This window comes from Coenobita brevimanus, chromosome 102, assembly GCF_032717465.1.
Source record: "Coenobita brevimanus isolate Jiangsu-jjx chromosome 102, ASM3271746v2, whole genome shotgun sequence".
In the NCBI taxonomy this organism is placed as follows: domain Eukaryota; kingdom Metazoa; phylum Arthropoda; class Malacostraca; order Decapoda; family Coenobitidae; genus Coenobita; species Coenobita brevimanus.
In genome coordinates this window covers 31,076,686-31,102,571 of record NC_137055.1, presented here as the reverse complement: position 1 = coordinate 31,102,571, position 25,886 = coordinate 31,076,686, and the positions used below count along the sequence as shown (strand labels likewise).

The following is a 25,886-nucleotide window of genomic DNA, read 5'->3' as shown; positions in this document are numbered from 1 at the left end:
TTTCAATTCTTGTATCACCACTTACAGACCTACTGAAAAAGGGAGTTAAATTTGTCTGGACCGATAACTGTGAATCCTCTTTCAACAAACTTAAAGCTATCCTATTAAGTCAGCCAGTGCTCGCTACTCCAAATTTTGCTAAGCCTTTTAAGATGGCTGTTGATGCAAGTGATACAGGAGCTGGGGCTGTTTTGCTGCAAGAGGATGATCAGGGTATTGAACACCCTGTATCTTATTACAGTAAGAAGTTCACTCCACCTCAAAAGAACTACTCAACTATTGAGAAAGAGCTTTTGGCCTTGATTTTGGGTTTACAGCATTTTTCATTTTATTTGTGTTCTGGTTTTGACCCCAGAGTCATTTATACCGATCATAACCCACTGAAATTCCTTAGTAAGTTTAAAGATAAAAATCAGAGATTGACAAGATGGAGTCTACTTCTTCAGGAGTATTCATTAGACATACAACATATCAAGGGGAAAGAAAATGTTATTGCAGATTGCTTATCTAGACTTTAGACAGATTGTTTTAGAGTAATAAGAAATTTCCTTTGTAAATTTCTTTTTCTTTGTGGGGAGGTGTTACATAGCCTATGATTTCATCATCCTTTGTGTAATTCTAACGTACAGTATGCTGCATGTTTGATCACGAGCGTGTTCTACCTCCCTCCCTCCCTCCTCCCTTATAGTAGAGTAAGTCGTTCTTTCTGTTGTTCAGAGCAGGATTGTCAACTCTTTGTCCCCATGGCTTCATTTGCGCGTCCTTCTTACAAGTTGTATCAAGCTCTGCCGGCCCCTATATAATGAGCTCAGTCTCTGCATTATTGCCACTTAGATCTACTCTTCATTTTGTTCACATCTCTCTCCTCCCCTGTACAGTTGTTATTATTGTGAGTGCTCAGGAAGTCTCCAGCCATCTAGCAGCTGTGTAATTTGAGTATAAGTGTTACTGCATTTTTTCTTGTACTGTGTAGCATAAGGTGTTAATTCGTAGGCCTAGTGAGGTTTTACTGCTTAATGTAGAGTTTTCCTGTCAGCCATTATTAATAATATTTTGTATCTGTAATAATATATCTTGCATTCACTGAGTATTATCTGGTATTGTCATTTTTTCAGGGCTGACTTAGATAAATTTACTCCTGCTAATTTCGTGTTAATAGAGGCTATTGCAGTTAACCATATATTTAACCTGTTTTTTGCCATTACATTATCCTTATGAGTCCTGAATGTTTTGTTGTTAGTTTGAGCATTAAACTTTAACTTGTAATTTTACCTAACTCTTTGTTTTGAACCTGGAACTTTACGGGACGGTAGTGATTTTTAGTATTCTCACTTAAAGTGTACATTATCTTTCTCTATTCCGTAACATAAATTTGGCGACCTCTTATCAGGATATTCAGGATATTATCATAAGGATATTGCTTGATATTTTGTGACTGTGATTTATTCATGATGTCTACTATTACAACGCTTGATGAAGCCAAGGATTTTTTGTCAAATGTGCAAACAGTGTGTGATGTAGAAAACAGAACAAAGAATGAACTTAAGATTGTTGCTCAACAATTGGGAATTGCTGTTCGCTCTCATCATTCTAAAGAGCAAATTGTTGACATGATTAATGAAAACTTGTTGAATGTAACTCCTCGAAATGAGCAAACGCAGATTGAATTAGCTAAGTTACAGCTAGCCCTGCAGCAGGCTCGTGCTAAGGAGGCTGAATTTCAGGCAAAAGCTAAGGAGGCTGAGGCACAAGTTGAAATTGCTAGGATTCAGGCAGACCATGAGTATCGCATGAAACAAGTTGGAACTGGATCATCTAGCTCTGATGATTTTGATGTGGCTAAAAATGTTAAACTTGTCCCTCCTTTTAATGAATCTGATTTAACAAAGTATTTTCAGTTGTTTGAGAGGGTAGCTACGGGTTTTAATTGGCCCAAAAAGTATTGGCCAGTACTCCTTCAAACTGTTCTCACCGGTAAAGCTCAAGTAACTTAAGCATCTTTGCCTCAGGATCAATCTGATAATTATGATGTAGTTAAGAGCTTGATTCTTAAGGCCTATGAGCTTGTTCCTGAAGCCTATAGAGTAAAATTTAGGACAACTTATAAACAAGATAAGCAATCCCATGTTGAGTATGCAAAAATCAAAGAAGATCTGTTAGAGCAGTGGTTAAATTCTAAGAATGTGGATTCTGATTTTGACAAATTTAAGCAGATGATTTTGCTGGAGGACTTCAAAAGGTGTATAAATAATGATGTAAGCCTATATCTTGATGAGAAAAGAATAGATAATTTGTCTGATGCTGCAGTTTTAGCTGATGAATATGTTCTCACTCACAAGAGATATTCTAGAGAAAAAAGGAAAGCTGAGAGTAAGTACGTTGCCTCTACTCAGAGTACAGGTAACAGGAAAGAGAATAAGGATGATGTTTCTCAGGAAGTAAATACCAGCTTCACCTCTAGATTTCAGAAAAGTAAATGTACTTATTGTAGTAAGCTTGGTCATACTACGGAGAAATGTTTCAGGAGACAGCGTGATGTGAACAAAAAGGAGTCTTTAAATATTCAGTCAATTGGTCTAGTGTCCACCTTTGAGAGTTCCCAGAAATCTTTAAGTGAGTTAACTGAACCTGCTTTGAGGGGTAAATTAAATTGTCATGATGAAGCTCCTCTTTTGAGCAGTAACGTGGGTGACACTCTCAAGAGTTCATGTGCTAATTTCCTGTCTGATGGTTTTGTCAGTCCTCTGGACAGTAATGACAGGAAATCAGTTAAAATATATCGTGACACAGGTGCTTGCCAATCCCTTATGCTGACCAGTGTTCTAGGCTCTAATGTTAATTCCTCTGATGAAACTGTAATCTTACAAGGTGTAGGGAATAATTACTTCTCTGTCCCTCTGTGCAGAGTGAATTTAGAGTCTGGTTTTGTTAATGGTTCCGTTATGGTTGGGTTGGTTGAGACACTCCCAATGTCAGGTGTAACTTTCTTACTTGGAAATGATGTTGGTGGAAGTCAAGTGTGTCCAACTCCTCAGTTGTCTAGTGAGCCAGTGGCTGCGACCCAGGATTGTGATGTCCCTGATGTGTTCCCTGCATGTGCTGTCACTAGGGCTAAGTCTAAAGTTACTGGTGACTTAAGAGGATAATGATGATGATGATGTGATCCTAGCTGACACTTTTCTTGCTAATTTGGACCACTCACCAGATGAGGCAGTACCCCGTAGTGTTGATAATTTGTCTCGTCAAGAGTTGGTTGAGTTGCAGGTTGCTGACCCTGAGTTGAAAGGTCTAGCTAACTCTGCTTGCAGTGAGGAAGAGTCAGCTGGTGCTTCTACTTGTTATTATATAAAGTCAGGAGTACTTATGAGGAAGTGGAGACCCCCAACAGCATCAGCCGACTGTGAGTGGGAGGTTGTACATCAAGTTGTCATCCCTTGTGTTTGTAGGCAGGATATCATTAGAGTGGCTCATGATTCCAGTTTGGCAGGACACCTTGGAGTGAGGAAGACTGTGGCAAGCATTTTGAAACACTTCTACTGGCCAGGTATCTTCAGGGATGTTTCCTGGTATTGTAAGTCTTGTCACACCTGTCAAGTTGTGGGGAAGTGTAATCAGACCAAAAAGGTTGCACCTCTAGTTCCCATTCCTCCTTTTGAGGCGCCTTTCACCCGTGTGTTGGTGGATATTGTGGGCCCTCTTCCTAAGACTTCTTCAGGATTTTCTTATGTGTTGACCCTGATTGATATGGCTACTCGTTATCCTGAAGCCATTCCACTTAGAAATATCTCAGCAAAGAATGTGGTTAAGGAAATGCTAGGGTTCTTCACAAAGTTTGGTCTGCCCAAGGAGGTACAGTCAGACCGGGAAAGTAATTTCATGTCAAATGTTTTCAAGCAGTCTCTGAAAGAGTTGGGCATCACCCAGATCACGTCTTCAGCTTACCATCCCCAGACCCAAGGAGCGTTGGAGAGATATCATCAAACACTCAAATCGATGCTCAAGAAATACTGTTTGGAACATCAGAAAGACTGGGATAAAGGTCTTCCATTCGTTGTATTTGCCGCAAGAGAATCTCCAAATGAATCACTGGGCTTCTCACCCTTTGAACTACTGTTTGGCCATGAAGTAAGAGGACCCCTTAAGCTACTCAAGGAATGATGGCTGTCGGAGGAAGATGACGTCGACCTGCTGCAGTATGTGATGAAGTCGACCTGCTGGAGTATGTGATGAAGTTCAAAGAACGGCTGTCCACTGCTTTACAGCTGGCGAGAGAGAATTTAGGAGCTGCTCAGGAGATGAAGACTTGGTATGATAAGAAGTCCAGGTTACGCCACTTTCAGCCAGGAGATCAGGTTTTGATTCTGCTACCGGTTCATGGGCAACCTCTTCAAGCCAAGTTTAGTGGTCCTTATTTCGTGGAGAAGAAACTCAGTGATGTCAACTATGTCATCGCCACACCAGATCGTAGAAAGAACAAGCAACTTTGTCACATCAACATGATAAAGTTATATCACAGGCGGGACGAAAATAACCCAGTCTGCACTGTAGCTGTTCCACCCGAGTCTGCAAGTGAAGTTCTCCCATGCAGCATGAGCCTGAGTGATAGTTTGGGGAAGAATCCTGATATCATGAATGATCTCCAGATTAAGCTTTCTCATCTACCTCCCGAGGAAAGGCAGGAGTTTTCGGCATTACTGCAGGAGTACCCGCAAGTGTTCCGTGACACTCCAGGAAGAACCACTGTATTGATGCATGATGTCGATGTTGGAGATGCAAAGCCAATTAATCTGCCTCCTTACCGTGTGAACCCAGTGAAAGTTCCTCTCATCGAGAAGGAGCTTGGCTACCTGTTGGACCACAAGATGATTGAGCCCTGTCAGAGCGAGTGGAGTTCTCCTGTCACTCTGGTCCCTAAGCCAGGGGGGTCACAGCGGCTTTGCATCGACTACAGACGTGTTAATCAGATAACCAAAACAGACACTTGCCCTCTCCCTCGCGTGGAAGATTGCATAGACAAGATTGGAAAGGCTAGGTACATAAGTAAGTTTGATTTGTTAAAGGGATACTGGCAAGTACCTATGACAGAACGCGCTAGGGAGATCTCATGTTTTGTAACACTAGGAAAGACTTTTGCATGTTCTGTAATGCCATATGGTATGAAGAATGCACCAGCCACATTTCAGAAGCTCATGAATGTTGTAACAGAGGGTTTGGCAGGGTGTGTTGTTTATATTGATGATGTATTAATCTTCAGTGACAACTGGAAAGATCACCTATGCCATTCCAGTAAATTTCTTGAGCGTTTGGTTTAGGCTAATCTTGTAGCTAGTTTATCAAAGTGTGAGTTTGGTCAAGCTGAAGTTCAGTACCTTGGGTACGTAATTGGTGATGGACATGTTGCACCACCAGGAGCTAAGGTTCAGGTTATAAGTGATCTTCCCAGACCTAAAAGTAGGAACGAGCTACAAAGATTTTTGGGAATGGTAGGTTATTACCGGAGATTTGTTCTTAACTTTTCAATTCTTGTATCACCACTTACAGACCTACTGAAAAAGGGAGTTAAATTTGTCTGGACCGATAACTGTGAATCCTCTTTCAACAAACTTAAAGCTATCCTATTAAGTCAGCCAGTGCTCGCTACTCCAAATTTTGCTAAGCCTTTTAAGATGGCTGTTGATGCAATTGATACAGGAGCTGGGGCTGTTTTGCTGCAAGAGGATGATCAGGGTATTGAACACCCTGTATCTTATTACAGTAAGAAGTTCACTCCACCTCAAAAGAACTACTCAACTATTGAGAAAGAGCTTTTGGCCTTGATTTTGGGTTTACAGCATTTTTCATTTTATTTGTGTTCTGGTTTTGACCCCATAGTCATTTATACCGATCATAACCCACTGAAATTCCTTAGTAAGTTTAAAGATAAAAATCAGAGATTGACAAGATGGAGTCTACTTCTTCAGGAGTATTCATTAGACATACAACATATCAAGGGGAAAGAAAATGTTATTGCAGATTGCTTATCTAGACTTTAGACAGATTGTTTTAGAGTAATAAGAAATTTCCTTTGTAAATTTCTTTTTCTTTGTGGGGAGGTGTTACATAGCCTATGATTTCATCATCCTTTGTATAATTCTAACGTACAGTATGCTGCATGTTTGATCACGAGCGTGTTCTACCTCCCTCCCTCCTCCCTTATAGTAGAGTAAGTCGTTCTTTCTATTGTTCAGAGCAGGATTGTCAACTCTTTGTCCCCATGGCTTCATTTGCGTGTCCTTCTTACAAGTTGTATCAAGCTCTGCCGGCCCCTATATAATGAGCTCAGTCTCTGCATTATTGCCACTTAGATCTACTCTTCATTTTGTTCACATCTCTCTCCTCCCCTGTACAGTTGTTATTATTGTGAGTGCTCAGGAAGTCTCCAGCCATCTAGCAGCTGTGTAATTTGAGTATAAGTGTTACTGCATTTTTTCTTGTACTGTGTAGCATAAGGTGTTAATTCGTAGGCCTAGTGAGGTTTTACTGCTTAATGTAGAGTTTTCCTGTCAGCCATTATTAATAATATTTTGTATCTGTAATAATATATCTTGCATTCACTGAGTATTATCTGGTATTGTCATTTTTTCAGGGCTGACTTAGATAAATTTACTCCTGCTAATTTCGTGTTAATAGAGGCTATTGCAGTTAACCATATATTTAACCTGTTTTTTGCCATTACATTATCCTTATGAGTCCTGAATGTTTTGTTGTTAGTTTGAGCATTAAACTTTAACTTGTAATTTTACCTAACTCTTTTGTTTTGAACCTGGAACTTTACGGGACAGTAGTGATTTTTAGTATTCTCACTTAAAGTGTACATTATCTTTCTCTGTTCCGTAGCAATATATATATATATATATATATATATATATATATATATATACACACACACAGAACTGCACCCCACCCTGAGGCTGCTAATGTAACACTAACATCTTTGAATAATGGCTTAGATAAACTCTGAACATACCGTATGTTACCGTGAATGGCTGACCAAAGTTGCCAGTTAGTGAGTATAGCAAATTCAATATTAACACTTCGGTATTTCATTTGGTATGGATTATGCATAATTTTACTAAGTCATCATAGTTTCATAAAAGAAGGTCACCTTATATCTAATGTAATAATAATTTTTTAAACGCGGGACACATAAGATAATTTGTTTAAAAAAAAGGGGGGGGGACATTTTAGTAGCAAAATAAGCGGGACAGACGTAAAAAAACAGGACTGTCCTGCCTAAAAGTGGGACTCTGGTCACCTTACTCAGAGTGCAATGCAGAAAATTAAAGTTGCAGGATACTGTATACAGTAAAAAAATAATTCCACCTCGTCAAATACTGCAGGGAACTACCCCTCTTGGAACCCTGCAACGACACAGACATAAGGGAAATTGGGTGAATTGCTGTGTAGTCCCACCAATCCTTTTTTTTTTTTTTTTTTTTTTTTTTAGTATTCAGAATTATCCACACCAACATGTGAGGTAGGTCAACAGATCAAGAATGGACATTTCCGAAAATTCATGTCCATCGAAGTTGAATGGAAATAAATAGACACAAAGTATGATAAATAATAAATGTGAATCACATATCTAACCTCCATATTTGATTCCACTTGGTGCACCACAGGCCCAGTGTGCTTGGTAAAGTACTCAACAACCGCTCCTTTGTATAAAGTCTTCTCCATTCCCCACTTCCAGCCACTCTGCTGCACCATGTCTTCCAGTGTGTCAAGTGGCTCTGACCTGCCCTGGACGGTGAGGTGTGCAACAAGTGACGACCGGAAACCCGTCTCCATAACGAGGCAAAACAAGAGCCACAATCCCACCATCATCTGTTTCGACAAGATTGAAACTGCCACTATACTCTCTTCACTTTAACTTGGCCTAAATTTACCATCTCTCCATTTTCAATACTGAACTGTAAAAGGAATTAACACTATAAAACTCATGATCAAATGCCATGAAAAGGATGTACACTCAATAACAAGTCCTACACAGCTCATAATCCTAGTAAAACCCTGAAGCATCTTACGTTCTAACACTATTACTACTATCCACTGTTTCATTCCTCGAGCCCCAGATGCTTCGGGATCAAACTACGATTGTGAACTGAGCAGGACTTTTGTTGGTGAGTATACATTCGGGTCATAAATGATCTTTACACTGTTGAGCTCTTGATACGTGTGTGAAAGAAATGTATTTGATATAATTCTCGTATGGTAGAGTGTTAAGAGAGTTAGAGAGGGTACAGAGGGAGTGATTGGTGATGAGCAGTGAGGCTTTAGGAGAGGGAGGGGATGCGTGTATCATGTGTTTGCTGTGAGACAGGTGTGTGAAAAGTATTTTGTGAAAGGTAAGGATGTGTTTGGGGCGTTCCTGGATTTCGAGAAAACATATGACCCCCCGGGGGTAGGGTTTTTTTTTTCAAGAATACTCCCCCAGTATCCCTGCTTGTCGTAAAAGGCGACTAAAAGGGTTGGCGGAGGGTTAGTGCCCCTCCCCGGAAAACAACTAACTAAAAAAAACAAACAATAAGCCTCGGACAAGGACTTACCAAACGATGATGACCAAGGACCGGACAAAGGACATGGTTATCGGAACATGGAATGTAAGGGGAGCGAATGATGAGGTGAAAGAGAGAGAGATTGTCCAGGTGCTTGAAGGTGCGAAAGTGGATGTATGTGGAATAACTGAAACAAAATGGAGAGGAGAAAGTGTGACAGAATGGGAGTATGGAGGGGGTATATGTGCAGGAGTAGGTGAGAATGAGAGGGCAAAGGAAGGAGTATGTATAGTTGTGAGTAAAAGATGGAAGAAGAGCATAAGACAGTATGGATCAGATGGGTCAAGGACTGTGTGGATAAAGTTGAAAGTCGGAATACAAATGTGGGCGATTGTGTGTGTGTATGCGCCAATGCAAGATCGTGCTAGAAGAGTGAGAGAAGAGTTCTGGACAAATGTAGAAGTGTGCATGGAAAAGTTTGGAAGGAATGAGAGAGTGTTTTTGATCAGTGATATGAATGGTGAAGTTGGGAATGTGAAGGTGGATGGAATAGTTGGTGAGTGGGGTGTGCCTGCTGAGATAGATGAGAATGGGAGTGCGTTAGTGGACATTTGTGCTGGGAGGGGGTTGGTGATAGCCAATACCCTCTTCAGGCATAAAATGATCCACAGGTATACATGGCGAGTGATGAGAAGGGTGGGTGGTGAACTGAATGAAAGGAAGGCAATGATTGATTATGTGTGTGTGGATGAAAGGATGCGAAGATGTGTAATGGATGCAAGAGCTTATAGAGGTTGGGGGAGTGGACTTTCTGACCACTACTTGGTGGTGGCCAGAATTAGGATTCAAGTAAGATGGAGGAATAGAAGAAGGGAAAGACGAGAGGAAGGAGTAGTTGCAAGGAGAGTGGACAGGTTAGAAGAGGATGAGAAAAAGGCAGAGTATAAGAGAGAAGTGGAGGAACGATTGGGCAAATATGAATTGGAGCAGATGGGAGACGTGGAAGGTGTGTGTAGGAGATTTACAGAAGAAATATGTGCAGCATGTGATGTGGTGAGTGGAAGGAAGAGAAGGCGGAGGGGGGTGCAAGAAACAGCGTGGTGGACTGAAGAGGTGAGACAGGCTGTGGCACAAAAGAAGAAAGCATACAATGAATGGATGAGAAATAGGGGCGTGGAAGAAGTTGAGAGGCGGAAGAGAGAGTTATATGTAGAAAGAAAGAGAGAGGTGAAAAGATTAGTAAGAGAGAGTAAGAAGAGAGTGGATGAGAAATTTGGAAGGAATTTGAGTGTAAAGTGGAGGGACTGTAAGAAAATGTTCTGGAAAGAGGTGAAATGAGTAAGACAGGGTGGAAGTGAAGTTAGCAGGGGAGTGAAAGATAAAAATGGTAGATCACTAGTGGAGAAGGGAGAAAAAGTGAACAGATGGAGTGAACACTTTAAGGAATTGTTGAACATAGAAGATGGAAGTAATGCGAGTATAAGTGGCTGGGAAATGGCTGGGAGAAGGAGGGAGGTGAGAAGACAGGAAGAAATCAGTAGGATAGAATTTGTGGAAGCAATGAAGAAAGTTAAATCGGGGAAAGCAATAGGAATTGATGGAGTGTGTGGTGAAATGCTGAAGCATGGGGGAGAGATAGTAGTAGAATGGATGTGGAAGATGTGCAGATTGACCTGGGAGGAAGGTAGAGTCTCGGAGGATTGGAAGTCAGGTATAATTATTCCCTTGTACAAAGGAAAAGGGGAAAAAGAAGTGTGTGGTAATCATAGGGGCATTTGTCTTCTTAGTATAATAGGAAAAGTGTATGGTAGGATACTTATTGACAGATTTAGAAAAAGAACAGAGAAATTAGTTGGAGAAGAACAGGGAGGCTTTAGGAAGGGAAGAGGTTGTGTAGATCTTTAGTGGAAAAGTTTCTAGAGATGGGAAAGAAGTTGTATGCGGCTCTCATGAGAAAGCATATGACAGGGTGGATAGACAAGGATTGTGGAAAGTGTTAAGAATATATGGAGTAGATGGGAGGTTGTTGAATGCTGTGAAGAGTATGTACGATGGTGCGAAGGCTGCAGTGCGTGTGGATGGTGAACTAAGTGAATTTTTCTCTTGAAAGTTGGGTTGAAACAGGGATGTGTCATGTCTCCATAGTTGTTCAATCTGTACATGGATGGGGTAATAAAAGAGGTACAAGGTAGGGCAGTGGATGTTGGAGTGTCCCTGGTGAGAGAGGATAATGTTTGGATACTCCCTGTACTGTTCTTTGCAGATGATACTGTGTTGTTGAGTGAAGACGAAGGGGAGCTGCAAGGCTTGGTGGATGAGTTTGGGAGAGTGTGTAAGAAACGGAATCTAAAGGTGAATGTAGAGAAGAGTAAAGTGATGGTCTTTGAGAGAGGTGAAGTCAGTGAATGTACAGCGAGGTTGGATGGTGAGGAATTGGAAAATGTGAGTACGTTTATGTAATTGGGTAGTGTGATGAGTAAGGATGGAGGTTTGGAGGGTGAAGTGCTTGAAAGGGTACAGCAGGGAAGAAAGGTTGCTGGTTCTTTGAAAGCAGTGATAAGAAACAGGGAAGTGAGCATGGAAGTGAAAAAGTTACTACATGACAGTATTGTGATACCAACTCTAACGTACGGAAGTGAAGCTTGGACGTTATTGGAAGGACACAAGTCAAGAGTGAGAGCAGTGGAAATGAGTTATTTAAGAGAAGCCTGTGGAGTCACATGGAGAGACAGGCTGACGAATGAGGATGTAAAGGAGCGTTGTGGTGTTGATGCGGATGTGATAGGAAGCGTTATGAGGAACACACTGAGGTGGTTTGGCCATGTGGAGAGGATGGAGGGTGAAAGACTGACGAAGAGAGTGTATGTGAGTGAGGTGGAGGGGGGAAGAGGGAGGGGGAGGCCGAGGATGAGATGGAGGGATGGGGTGGAGAGGTATATGAGAGAGGGGTGTGTGAGTTGGGAGCAGGGCAGTGAAATGGCGGGGGACAGGGCGACTTGGAGGCGATTTTTTTGTGGCCACCTCAAACGGGATTGAGGCGTCTGGCAATAAATAGATAGCTAGATAGGGAGGCTTTGTAGACTGTTTTAAGATTGTATGGACTTGATGGTAGGTTACTAAAAGGTGTGAAAAGTTTTTATGTGAATAGTAGAGCGTGTGTAAGAGTGGGAAATACTGTGACTGACTGGTTTCCCGTGAGAGTGGGGCTGCGGCAGGGATGTGTGATGTCGCCTTGGTTGTTAAATATTTATATAGATGGTGTTGTAAGCGAGGTGAATGGAAGTGTTAGGTGTAGGTCTGAGTCTGGTGAATGTTGATGGTAGAGAGTGGAATCTGAAGCAGCTGCTGTTTGCGGATGATACTGCACTGGTGGCTGATTCAGAGGAGAGAATGAGACAGTTGGCAGAGGAGTTTGGAAGGGTGTGTGAAAGGAGGAAATTGACAGTAAACGAGATTAAGGGTAAAGTGATGAAGTGTATGAGGTTGGTAGATGGTAGGAGGATGAATATAGTTTTGAATGATGAGTTGCTTGAGCAGGTAGAGTGTTTTAAAGTGTTTTAAGTATTTAGGGTCACATGTTACTGTGGATGGATGAATAGACGGAGAAGTGAAGTTTAGAATGAATGAAATAGGAGAGGTGCTGGGAGGTATGAAAAAAGTGTTTAGATGTCGTTTGCTTAGAACGGATGTAAAGAGTAGGCTGTATGAGGGTGTTTTGGTACCGACTCCATTATATGGGGCTGAAACATGGAATATGGGTGTAGCAGAGAGGAAAAGTTTGAATGTAATGCAGATGAGGTGTCTGAGGAGTATGTGTAGAATGACGCGTATGGATCGAGTGAGAAATGGCGAAGTGTGAAGGAGAACTGGAGTTGTTGGGGAGATGGCTGATCGAGTTGAGCAGAGTGCGTTGCGATGGTTTGGGCATATGGAGAAAATGGATAATAAGCGATTGGTGAATAAGATAACTACATCTGATGTGAGAGGTGTAAGGCTAAGAGGAAGACCACGAACAGGATGGATAGACAGTGTGAAGAGAGCGTTGGATGCTACAGGGATGTCTGTTGAGCAAGGAAGAGTGGCTCCAGCTCTGCTGTCGGGCCCTGCTGCGAAGTCACTGACTGCACTGCGTAGTTGACCCTCGTGCAGTGTGGTGCGGTGAGGATCTGTCCCTTCTTCCCTTTGAGGCTGATATGCAAATGAAAATGTTTGAGTGGAGGAGTAAATTGGGAATGTGTCGTCCTGTCTCGGCTGGAGGAAACAGCCTAGGTATATATATAGATAGATAATTTTCGTCCGTATGATTGGTATGCCTGAGTGAGATACGGACATATGCAAGTGCCTGTGAGATACATATTTGACTGTATCGATGCATAAGGTTGCTGTTGCTGCTGAAACTTCTCACTAGATAATATATATTTTTTACAATAACATTGAATATATGCATATTATTATAATCACTGAATAATATAATCCAAAGTATTTACACGTTTTGCTAGAATATGTAGTGTTTACGTGACCCAGTGTCCTCAAGGATTCATTTTGCTAAAAAGCGAATCATGATGGGGAGGCTATTTGATTAGAGACGTGCATTAAACAATACGCTCCCATGATGGACACTATGGAGGAAGTGTGCCTCTCTATCATATCACAGTCAGGGACTAAGTTATCGGAGTATCGCTCATCACACTAGGGTGTCGACCCACACTGTCTCGCTATGGGTGAAACGTTACAATAAGACAGGCAGTATAAAAACTAATCTGCATCTTAGTGGTCGACCCCGATGTACACTCTTACACCAAGATCAGGTATGCATAAAATGCTGATGAAAGAAAATATCTGAGACTGAAACTAATCAGTTGAAATCCATGCCTAAAGATCTGCATTTTAACTAAAACTTTAGAATGAAGTAATTTTTGCTCGGCACATTGATTAGGGCCACTGATCAGTATAAGAAATGAAATAATACATTTATTTATTTAATTTTTGAGATATTATTTTTTCCCTTATTTCATTGTGTTATGCCAGGCCATAGTGAAAGCTTTTTAGAAGGATCCATTTGTCACTTCCAACACCATGCCAGAGGAACAAGAGTTGACCTGTTCTAAGTATAATTAACAGGATAAACTCCGCTGGACTGTCTTCCCGTATCTCAGCAAAGAAGCCATATTTAATAGAAATAAATATGGAACAACGGATGGAGTATGCATTAAATTATGCGGATAACCGTGCACCATTCTGGGATCAGGACATTATTTGAAATGAAAAAGAAAAAAAAAAATCGACGGCTTAATACACAGGTTCGTGAGTCTGAAGAGAGAGAAATACACGGTATGTATATATATAAATAAATAAATAAATAAATATTCTTTTTTTATATATTTATATATATATATATTTATATATATATATATATATATATATATATATATATATATGCAAACTAACCACGGGAGAAATGAAAGGAGCGACAGTGAGTACTTTCGTATATTACATCTTCAGACAGAGTGAGACAGAAACGTAAAGGGTTGAGGCCTTTTATGCACACCCGCAGCAGGTAGTGGCACACAGAACAATGGATGACCTGAATTTTTACCTGCAGCTTAACTTAGGGTCACCTGCATCAGGGAGTGGAACACAACAAAGGATGACCTGAATCTAAAAATACACGTGGCAAAGGAGGAGGGAGTAGGAGGGGAGGAAAGGGGAGTGGGAGGGAGGGGGAAGGGGAAAGGGGGGAGGGATAACTGCATATATATATATATATATATATATATATATATATATATATATACAGTATATATCGGATATACCGGGGAAAACACCTAATAATTAATGATACTGTCGATACTGGGTTTTTAATTCATTTTAAATTACTATTCATGACATTCTTATGTAGAACACTGTACAAATTTTATTCGTTATGGTCCTCTGTTATCACAACGAAGGCGAGCATTCGAGGCTTCGAACTCGATGTGCGATTTTTTCTGTTTATTATTTTACGTAAATGATGTGCAGGGCTACCAATATCGCATCTGGCTGAAGGCTACATTTTCCACAGGACTTTGACCCTCTCCCAGATATTCAATGGTGTTAGTGTAAAGATCATTTTTGATCCGAGTGTACAGCTGAATTATTATTATTATTATTATTATTATTATTATTATTTTGCCATTGAGAAATATGCAGCAAGCTTCAAAAGGATTACAATTTGGATCATTTTATGCGCAAGAATGTTGCTTGTTATACTGGTACGTTCCAGAGAAAGATTATTCATGATAAATATTTCAAACGCTTGGAATTGGTACTTGTCCTGATATGGTGTGTGAAGGGTCTGGGACTGGTTGCTCAAGCAGTGAGCCCAGACCAAAGAGGAGGATTGTATTAATGTTCTGCATTGGTGTTCCCACAGCCAGTGACCACACCCGCTGCAACGCCCACATTGCCATGCCCCACACCACCAGACCCACCAGCACGCTCTCCCACACCTCCACTGTAAAGGATGGGTGTTTAATCATGGTGTGAATTTGTTGGACTTGATCAGCTTTGTTAATACAGACCGTACTAAGGGGCTTTGTAAAAACGAAATTTGGAATTTATGGGCAAGTAACAACGTTGTACCCCCCCCCCCCAAATATTTTGTTTGGTGCCTGCTTTGCGACCACTATCTTGACCATCGTTCTAGCCTCCGTCACTTCCTAAACCATGTCAGAAGACCTACCCATTGTCTAAATAAATTAAGTGTGCAGTTATAGTTAAATGTACCATTGATGGGGTTAAAGTGATGAATGATAGAGGATTCAATAAACTAAATCTGCTGTATTTGGATGATGTGTTACATGCTAAACATGGCCAGGATCTTGCTGCCTGGTTCAGAGCTTTGTAAATGTCTACAGTAATGAAGTCTGAAAGTAAGATGAGAATGAAATAAAGATTCCTGGGAGAGTAGGCAACTTACAGTGCGATGAGTTCGGAATTCCAATGAAACAGGACTTTCTCTTCACCCATGTCTACCAGTCTTTTGTCACTAGAATTCCGATGTTTCACTAGGTTTGATTTGGCAGACTATCGTATAATGGCATAATATACCCTAATTTGCCTGACGATGGTGAAAAAAAATCAAGGTAACTGTAAAACTATACCTGGACATGTTTTGATTTGTCTCGAGAATTCAAAGTTTCAAATGTATCTAGGCCATCTGATAAACTTTGAAAGGTCTCATTTTTAAATTATGGTAATCTATGCAAATAATTATGTACAGTATTGTCATGCCCCTATACCATACTGCCACAGGCTCCAACAGCAGTAGTTCAGTATAGGAAGAACATCACCCAGTTAGTCATTCTTCGTAGGGTCTGCCTTTGAGTGTACAGTACATAAGATCACGGGCTTTTCAAGTTCGTTTCTTTTATTTACCAAATAATTACGTTTAAAGTCTGCAAATTCCTCTGTACTGTTTTCACAAGTACCGGAGCTATACAGTGTGCACTGACACTGAACTAAACTCAGTCTGAACTAAAAACTACTCTAGTCACTTCCCCATCCTTAGATAAGCTTCCTGTATACTAGAATGATCCTCTACATTCTCGGAGAAGCAACAGTTACCAACTTGGAGACATCCAAAATATCCATAGTTTTCCTACACCGTGTAACACTAAATTATTTAGCATACAGACTGAGATAAAAGTACACAATTTACCAACCAGTGAAATAAGACATTATAGAGAAAAAGAACCCAAAAATTAATTTGCAACATACACAATACCTCCACTCACAAAGAGCGGGCTTACTGGAAACTCTGACTTGTAACCGAACTATGAGAATTACTGAGAATCTTTCAGTAGGCTATTACCTAACTAGCAAATCCTGCTCCTCAACAATATTTTTATTCAGGGAATCTTATCTTCAAACTGTTCTCAATAGCATATTTGTAAGTACTTGTGAGGAGATAAGGAAGTCGATTGTGGATTGTCAAGCACAACCAGAGTAAAGTTGTGATACGTAGTGTCAACGAGGTGAATTACAACACTCTTGAGTTACTGAGTTTTTAATGCATGGTTTTATCAATAGTGAGTTACAGCGTAACAGAGCATGACGGCCTATTGACCCTACTGTCGGGCCTTCTCTCTAGCCCCTCTCTCTTCTTTCTCTGACCCTCATGTTATCTGGCCTACTCTCCAACTCCTTCTGATCTGAAGGGAATCTCTCTTACATTATATACAGCCTGGAGAGGATGTGTGTGTGGGATTTAATGTCTGGTGGACTAACCGACTAGGGCTGGTTACTCCACGTGTTTGAATACGTCATGAAATTCTTGGTTGTCTGGACTACAAGGATGTTTGAAATACATTATATGGTTAAGGATTCTTGATGGTCTGGGACATCAAGATTGTGGATAAACATTATGTGAATTGACATTCCTAATGAGAAGCTGTGTACGTTTTCAGCACACATTATATCCTGTACATTGTGTTTATGAGATATATACTAATGCCTATATAATGTCTACATATCGCTCGGTCACGCCCACTGTCGTACCAACGGCAGTAAATATTGTCATAACATATTAATGCATACTATATACACATTACAATTTGTAAATGAACTACATAAATACTGTAAAAGTAACATAATTGTGTGAATATTGTATAATTGCAGTTACATTGTGTTAATGCTATTGTAGTTACATCATTTTAATGCAACTGTTACGCAAGTGTGACTAACATAACACTGTGTTAATGCAACTGTTACATAATTGTGTTGGCCCTAAATTTTTAGTTACATCTTGTTAATGCAACTGTTACATAATTGTGCTGGCCATAAAACTGTAGTTACATCATGTTAATGCAACTGTTAGATAATTGTATTGGCCATAGAATTATAGTTACATCTTGTTAATGCAGCTGTCACATAACTGGGAATAAAATTATAGTTACATATTGTTAATGCAACTGTTACACAATTGTGGTAGCCATCAAATTATAGTTAAAATTGTTAATGCAACTGTTATATAATGTGTTTGTAACAAATTGTAGGTACATAAATGTGGCAATAGTAACATAATTGCATTAATCACAAGTGTAGTCATTGTAGCTATATAGCTGACACAAATGTATATAATTTATACAATAATAGCAATACAATCATATTATAAATCATCCATACTAGATATAGTTGTTCATTTGAGACCCTATAACTGTATTGGTTTGATTGATTGATTGATTGTATTAGAAACTGGCGGCGCAACTGCCAGGGTCATATGCCGCCGGACAACAAGCTAAAACATGCAACAAATCAATAGTGCATATTCGAAATAAAGTTAATAACTAAAATGCCCGCCGCCGGACCATCCACCCCGCCACCCCCCACCCCACCAACGGGCCACCACCACCCCACCACCCCAGGAAGGGACAACAGGGGGGCTAATGACCCAGGGCAAGAGGGTCACCCAACCACCACTGACCTGTGCCCCTTTTCCCCGCAACTGCCCCGACACCAGGTGAGTCAGGACTGGAGACAACCTCACAGGCGGGCTAACCATCGACAGCAGTGGGGTGGGACTGATAAAAAGTCAGTCCCTAGTAGCTTTTTGGTGACGGCCATAGTTACACCCCTCAAGGGCAGGAGGCCCTTTGGTGAGCCACGAGGTATCCCCACCTCTGCCACAGTGAGCCACGAGGGAGCAATACCCTCTGCCACATATATAGTGAGCCACGAGGGGCCAGTACCCTCTGCCACAGTGAGCCACGAGGGAACAACACCCTCTGCCACAAACAGGGCAGGAGGCCCAATAGTGAGCCACGAGGGGCCAGTACCATCTGCCACAGTGAGCCACAAGGGAACAACACCCTCTGCCACACACCCAATAGTGAGCCATGAGGGGCCAGTACCCTCTGCCACAGTGAGCCACGAGGGAACAACACCCTCTGCCACACACCCAATAGTGAGCCACGAGGGGCCAGTACCACATGCCACAGTGAGCCACAAGGGAACAACACCCTCTGCCACACACCCAATAGTGAGCCATGAGGGGCCAGTACCCTCTGCCACAGTGAGCCACGAGGGAGAAATACCCTCTGCCACAAACAGGGCAGGAGGCCCAATAGTGAGCTATGAGGGGCCAGTACCCTCTGCCACAGTGAGCCACAAGGGAACAACACCCTCTGCCACACACCCAATAGTGAGCCACGAGGGTCCAGTACCCTCTGCCACAGTGAGCCACGAGGGGCCAGTACCCTCTGCCACAGTGAGCCACGAGGGGCCAGTACCCTCTGCCACAGTGAGCCACGAGGGGCCAGTACCCTCTGCCACAGTGAGCCACGAGGGAGAAATACCCTCTGCCACAAACAGGGCAGGAGGCCCAATAGTGAGCCACGAGGGACCAGTACCCTCTGCCACAGTGAGCCACGAGGGAACAACACCCTCTGCCACACACCCAATAGCGAGCCACGAGGGGCCAGTACCCTCTGCCACAGTGAGCCACAAGGAAACAACACCCTCTGCCACACACCCAATAGTGAGCCATGAGGGGCCAGTACCCTCTGCCACAGTGAGCCACGAGGGAGAAATACCCTCTGCCACATACAGGGCAGGAGGCCTACTAGTGAGCTATGAGGGGCCAGTACCCTCTGCCACCCCAAAGGTAAGAGTCCCTAGTAGAAAGCGAAAAGTGGGTCCCAGGGTAAAGCAACCTGGAGCCACGGCTGTGACAAAGACAGGAGAGAGAGTCGCCTCCATGCTGCCCTCCCTGTATATAAGAGAGAACACGGTCTCCGTGTGCACTCTACCTTCAGCGTTCCCCTGTGGGAATAGCTGGACACCACTCGGGAGAGTTACCTCCAAGGTGTCACCGGAGCGGAGGCAAAGTCCCAGTCCGGACCTGCCTCCTACTCCTGGGAAATTCTTGTCTTCTCCAGGCACCAGCAGGAGACGAGGCCGCAGCCCAACCCTGACGGCGCATCCCCTGGCAGACCTCCGCAGCCCCAGGACCCCTAGGCGAGCCCAGCAGCCTACAAGTGTGAGTAACGCTGACCCCCTCACACCACGGAGCCTCCGACGCCAGACCTGCCTCCTCCAACTGTTTGGCCCCAGCCCCAGGTCGAGGCCCCCAGACAGGCGGGCCTCCCTGCACCACACCGACAAGACCCTGAGCTAAGAGTCTACCTCCAGGTCGAGGCCCCCAGATAGGAGGGCCTCCCTGCAACTCACCGATGGACCGGACCCGGGTAGTGACTCCCCTGCTATTTCTGGAAATAAAACACTGAAAATAATAAAAGAATAGTTAAAAGAAAAAATCAATTACTTATAAAAGCGGAAGGAGGCCCGCCTCCTGAAGAAAATTAAAAACATCAGTAAAATCGCTAGGGGCTCCACCAATCATCGAGGAGAGACAGTAGGCACCATCTGCCCCTCTATGCCTATGGTGGAATCTCTGACGCAGGTCCTCCAACCTTGGATACTTGACCAGCAAGTGGCGGACAGGAAGGGGAACAAAAGAATCATCAGAGTACAGTTGAGTCTCACCACTCATCAGGAACCCATGTGTAAGCCAAGAGTGCCCAGTGCGAAGCCTAGCAAGAGCTATCTCCAGTCGCCGAGGCATGGAAGGGAGAGCCCTTGGCACAACCACTCTCTGAAAGACCTCTTTCAGCTTGTAATGAGCAACACCATCCCAGCGTCTATGCCAACACATATGAGTTCTGTACCATAAATAAGGTGTTACATTAGATGCAGGAAGCGGATATTCTGTTGGGGGCTGTTGAGTAGCTGCAGCCTTTGCCAATGCATCCTCCATCCCATTGCCCTCCACACCAACACGTGCGGGAACCCAGCAAAAATCCACTCTCTTCCCCTGACGACGAATGAGGAATGGCCACTCCAAAATAGCTAAAACTAAGAGATGGGCAGAGTTAAAAGAGTCCAGGGCCAAAAGCGCCGCTTGAGAGTCACTAAAAATAGTGAAATAATTGTCAGGGTGAACAAACACCAACTTCAAGGCTAAAATGATGGCTGACAACTCTGCAGTAAAAACTGAGGCAAGCAAAGGAAGACTACCTCAAGTGCTAAAATTGGGAAATACCACTCCAAAACCAACACCTGATGCGAATTTAGAGCCATCAGTATACTGTACACAGGCACAGAACCACCATGACTAGAAGAATGTTCTAAAAATAACCTTAAAAGACACTGAGGAGCGACAAAATTCTTTGAGCCTGCAAAAGGCCTGCAGAGAGTTCCAAGGCGCAACCCTCGGGATCCGAACAGGACTGACAACTACTGCTGACAACCCAAACTCCTCCAGTATATCCTGAACCCTATAGCCAAATGGACGAGGCATGCGAGGGTGTCTACTATAACACAAAAAACAAGACTGTTTCGTCACACACTCACAGACAAGTGAGTCTGGAAGGCGACGAATCCGGAGCCAGCACCGTACTGCAACAGACTGATGCAGTAGATCTAAGGGAGGCACACCAGCTTCCACCAACAAGCTGGGAATTGGAGAGGACCGAAAAGCCCCAGTTGCAAGGCGAAGGCCAGCATGTAGAGTTTTCAGTCTGGATTCTGTGGCAGAGGAGTATACCTCACAGTCATATGACAGCTTAGAGGTTACAAAAACCTGAAACAAATGCAAGAGCATCCTCCGATCAGCTCCCCAAGAGGTATGGGACAGAACCCTCAATAGACTGAGAGCCTTCATACATGATGTTTTAAGATTTGCCAAGTGTGAAACCCATGCCAAACGACAGTCAAACGTCAGGCCCAAGAATTTCGTCTCTGTCACACAACGGAGCCTCCTGCCACAAAGCTGGAGATCAGGGTCCGGGTGTACCCCTCTCATCCTACAGAAGTGCATAGTCACAGTCTTTGAAGGAGAAAACCGAAAACCCTTGGAAGTGGCCCAGGCAGAATTCTTGTCCAAGGCAAGTTGCATACACCGCTCAATAGCAGACATGCGGGAGCCAGAAAACCATATAGTTAAGTCATCCACATAAAGGGATGAGGATACCCCAGCAGGCACAGTGTCAATGATACCATTGACAGCCACCGCAAACAGGGAAACACTTAAGACATTCTCCTGTGGGACACCTTCCTCCTGGCACAGTCGTGCAGAGAGGGTAGAACCCACACGGACCCGAAATACACAATCAGTCAAGAAGTCCCCAAGCAACATAGGCAGGCGACCACGTAAACCAAAGGCATGAAGTTGCTGGAGGATACCATGGCACCAGGTAGTGTCATAAGCCTTCTCAAGGTCAAAAAACACAGCCACAAGATGTTGCTTGGAGGCAAAAGCTTCACAGATCGACGCCTCGAGCCTGATAAGGTGGTCTGAAGTGCAGCATAATTTATGGAAACCTCTCTGCGACGGGGAGAGAAAGCAACCCTTCTCCAGAAACCACATAAGCCTGACATTGACCATCTTTTCGAACAGCTTGCACACACATGGTATTAAAGTGATTGAGCGATAGTTGGAGACTTGGGAATGGTCTTTACCAGGCTTGGGAATGGGGAGGACAATACCCAACTTCCAACTCCTCAGAACAGAGCCCTCACTCCAAACCCTGTTAAAAAGGTCCAATAAAAACTGAAGTGAATCAGTCGGCAGATGATGGAAAATCATCAGGCCCAGGAGCAGTGTCACCACACTGAAAGGGCAGAATGCAGCTCACGGAGGCTGAAATCTAAATTATACAACTCTCCGCCATGAGAGCAAAAGTCAAGACCCAGCCTCTCCTGATTCCTACAAAAGGTAGCAAATAGCTGAGAAGGATCCTTTTTGGAGACAGCGTAAAACTGATTTGCAAAAGCAGAGGCTACTGCATCTGGTGCAGACACAAGTTCTCCATGAAGACGCAACACCGGTGGGGAGGGAGTCAAGAACCTACCAGAAATCTTGCGCACCTTTTTCCACACCATAGACATTGGAGTTGAGGATGTAACTGTAGAAACATATGACCTCCACGAGTTACGGCGAGCATTCTTCATGACCCATCTATGGCGAGCACGTGCTTTGTGAAACTGTATTTTTTTTTAAACAACATTACGATTGGCAATATACCGACGGGCAGCTGCTTTATAAGCACCCTTTGCTATAGAGCAGTCATCATTCCACCATGGCACAGGTCTCTGAGAAAAAACACCGGAAGTCCGTGGGATGGAATGAACCCCTGCTGAGGAAATAGTCTTAGTAAAATAACGTTCGGCATCATCGATAGTTGGAAAATCAGTAACCCTGTTGGCAAGTACACATAGTTCCTCAAAGAAAGACCAGTCAGCCCTGTCCAGACACCAGCGTGGCATACGGGCTGCAAGAACAGAGCAAGTAGGCTGGACCATTACAGGATAATGGTCACTACCATGTAGATCATCCAAAACCTCCCAAGAAAAATCAAGGGCACAGTCAGAGGAGGAGATGGTAAGGTCAGTGACAGAATACTTGCCATTCTGAACATGAAAATGGGTCGGCCTCTCATCATTGAGGACAACCAAATCTAAATCCCCAACCAAAGAGGCAAGAAGATCTATAAGTGTATTGGCTTAGTTACGTTGCACAGTTTATATGAGACACCATGGGTGCATTAGTTTAGTTATGTGCGACGGTTATATGTAAATGACACTATATGCAACCCCATATTTTCTTATTTTATATGCAGTTATATAAATAATATTTACAATATGTACAGTATTCACTTAGTTTCACACATCACTTGATACTATAGTCCTCCGAAGGTTGTGAAGTTAAATTGATATGTTTGTTGATTTTTAAATTCATCTTTAGATATAGGTTGTAAGTATTTAAGTGTGTGGTTGAGTGTAGCATACTGCTGCTAGCTCTGTTTGTTTTGGACATTTTCACTTGATTTTCCTTGTCACTGTAATAATTATGAAAGAACATGTGTATTTATATTCTAATTCTCTGGTCTCACTTGATTTTCTTATGTATGTATTATATGTTGATGTAAGGATACTGCCTATCTCTGTGTATATATGTAAGGTTGCATGTAAATGAAGTAGTACTATTAGACTAAAAGAGTAAATGTTCGACTCACTGATATTAACTGTGGTGGGAATACTGGCTAGGGTCCTGCTGCTGATGATAATGATGATGGCTGAAAGGTGTTGGTATTGTGGTAGGTCAGGCTCCTGGTATGACTGCATCAGTACTTCGTGTCATCACTGCGGGGTCAGCACTGTTAGCAGATGCACTTCTTCCTTTCCCACTCTTCCTTGTTATTGTTTGTCGCGTCTCACTTCTTTGTCTCACTTCTCGGTCCTTTCTTATTGTGATTTACTTGTTGGATGAAGATTGCCGCTACTTGGAGGTGCGTGCAGAAGATTATAGAGACGTCTCGTAGACTTCTTACTTGTAGTTAATCATATAGCTTGTTTTTCCTCACTCGTACTTTGTTCTTCTTCCTAACTTGTAGAATTTGATTTTCCTTACTTGTTGAGATTAACTTGCAGGCTTGTAAAGTTGTTGACAGATGTGTTTTATCACTGCTACTGATTCTCGTAGATCGTGGAGTTGCGGTTGAGGTGGTTAGGAGCGAGTCTTGTTTCTTTGTTCAATTGCTGATTGTTGCTTGTAGAGGAGTCACAGATTGCTTTGACTGAGATGTTAATCGGCTTCTTTTACAGCTCGCCACCACTCTCAGTGAACGTAGTGAGGTAGATATCGTACTTTACCGTTGTAGCGGTTGTATAAACTCGTAAGGCGTAGTTTGTCATAGTTTACCGCCGTTCACCAATCTCGATAGCATAGTTTATCGTACTTGGTTCGTTATTACCGCTTGCCACCAGTCTCAATAACGTGGTCTTAATTAATTGTAGCTAGATAGGGGAGTCGTTTGTGGATCGTCAGGCACAGCCAGAATAAAGTCATGAGACATAGTGTCAATGAGGTGAGTTACAGCACTGTTGGATTACTGAATATTTATTGCACGGTTTTATCAATAGTGAGTTACAGCTTAACTGAGCGTGACGGCCTAATGACCCTACTGTCGGGCCTTCTCTTCAGCCCCTCTCTCCCCTTTCTCTGACCTTCGTATTATCTGGCCTACTTTCCAACCCCTTCTGATCTGAAAGGAATCTCTCTGACATTATATACAGCCTGGAGAGGATGTGTGTGTGGGATGTAATGTCTTGTGGACTAATCGACTAGGGATGGTTACTCCATATATTTGAATACGCCATGAAATTCTTGGTCGTCTGGACTACGAGAATGTTTGAAATACATCATATGGTTAAGGATTCTTGATGGTCTGGGACAAGATTGTGGATAGACATTATATGAACTGACATTCCTAGTGAGAAGCTGTGTACGTTTCCAGCAGACACTACATCCTGTACATTGTGTTTATGAGATATATATTAATGCCTATATAATGTCTACACTGTTACTGTAACCCATATATTGGGGGAGAGGTGGCTCAGTCGGTAGAGAGGTGGCCTGCCGCTCTAATGGACCCAGGTTCAAATCCCCGCTGGAGCAGGGAACAGTTTAAGGATTTGAATTTCATTAATTCAGGCTTTACTGATCTACTAGAAGACCCGCCGACATGTCGTAAAAATAACCCCACTAATATCAATACACCAGTCCTGTATGAAACAGCCTTAGCATGTATTCAATGTGGACGGTTGGTGTTAACGCCGAAGTGGTGACATGTAGAGGTGTATGGTATGTAGGAGGACTGCTGGGCCTTGATATCAGGCTGTGAAGCCTATGTCCAGAGTCGGACACATAAAAAAAAAAAAGTAATTTACAATGCATCATTAATAATTAACGCACTTGGACAACCAAGCAGATGCCAGCTTTCAAAAGTTTGAAGCTCGTCCCTTCTCAGATGAAGGCGAATATGCTATAGATGGCAGTGGCATCAATTCTTGTCTGCAGCTTGGGCAGGCACGAGGTGGTCAAAAAACAAGGTAAAGAAAGTTGAGTAGGTAGCTTCACACCGAGGAAGCATTGAGCCAAAATTTATTCCACTTGTGCATGATGTCACGTCAAATTGAGAGTTGCCATTTCACGAGTAACGTTATATCAATTTATTTATCTAATAAGTGAACTTATACTGGGAAAATTACTGATATTATCAAAGAAATGTGATCATTTACTACTAGTTTATATAGGTCAATATTAAGATACCGTATCTGTAATAACTGTGTACAAACTATCCTTGCTACTTCAGTTTGGGGTGAGGCGGTGGCTCAATTGGTAAAGAGGTGGCCTGCAGTCCTACCGGACCCATGTCCAAATCCCTGCAGGGGCATGGAAAAGTTTAAGGATCTGGATTTCATGTAAAGCAGACTTTACCGATCTACCAGAAAAGCCGACATGTAAATATA

At 42.7% G+C, this 25,886-nt stretch overlaps 1 protein-coding gene across 1 annotated transcript in view; it reads right to left on the bottom strand.

Moving 5' to 3' along the window:
• Positions 1-7,319: 7,319 nt before the first annotated feature.
• The window catches only part of LOC145415432 (glutamate receptor ionotropic, kainate glr-3-like), a 348,498-nt gene continuing 329,931 nt past the window's right edge, over positions 7,320-25,886 (bottom strand). Inside the window, exons 8-10 of the mRNA XM_080284711.1 lie at positions 14,846-15,025; positions 7,630-7,866; positions 7,320-7,400 (exon numbers count right to left, since the gene is read on the bottom strand). Coding sequence (XP_080140837.1) covers positions 7,320-7,400; positions 7,630-7,866; positions 14,846-15,025 — 498 coding nt within the window. The remainder of the gene's footprint in view (positions 7,401-7,629; positions 7,867-14,845; positions 15,026-25,886) is intronic.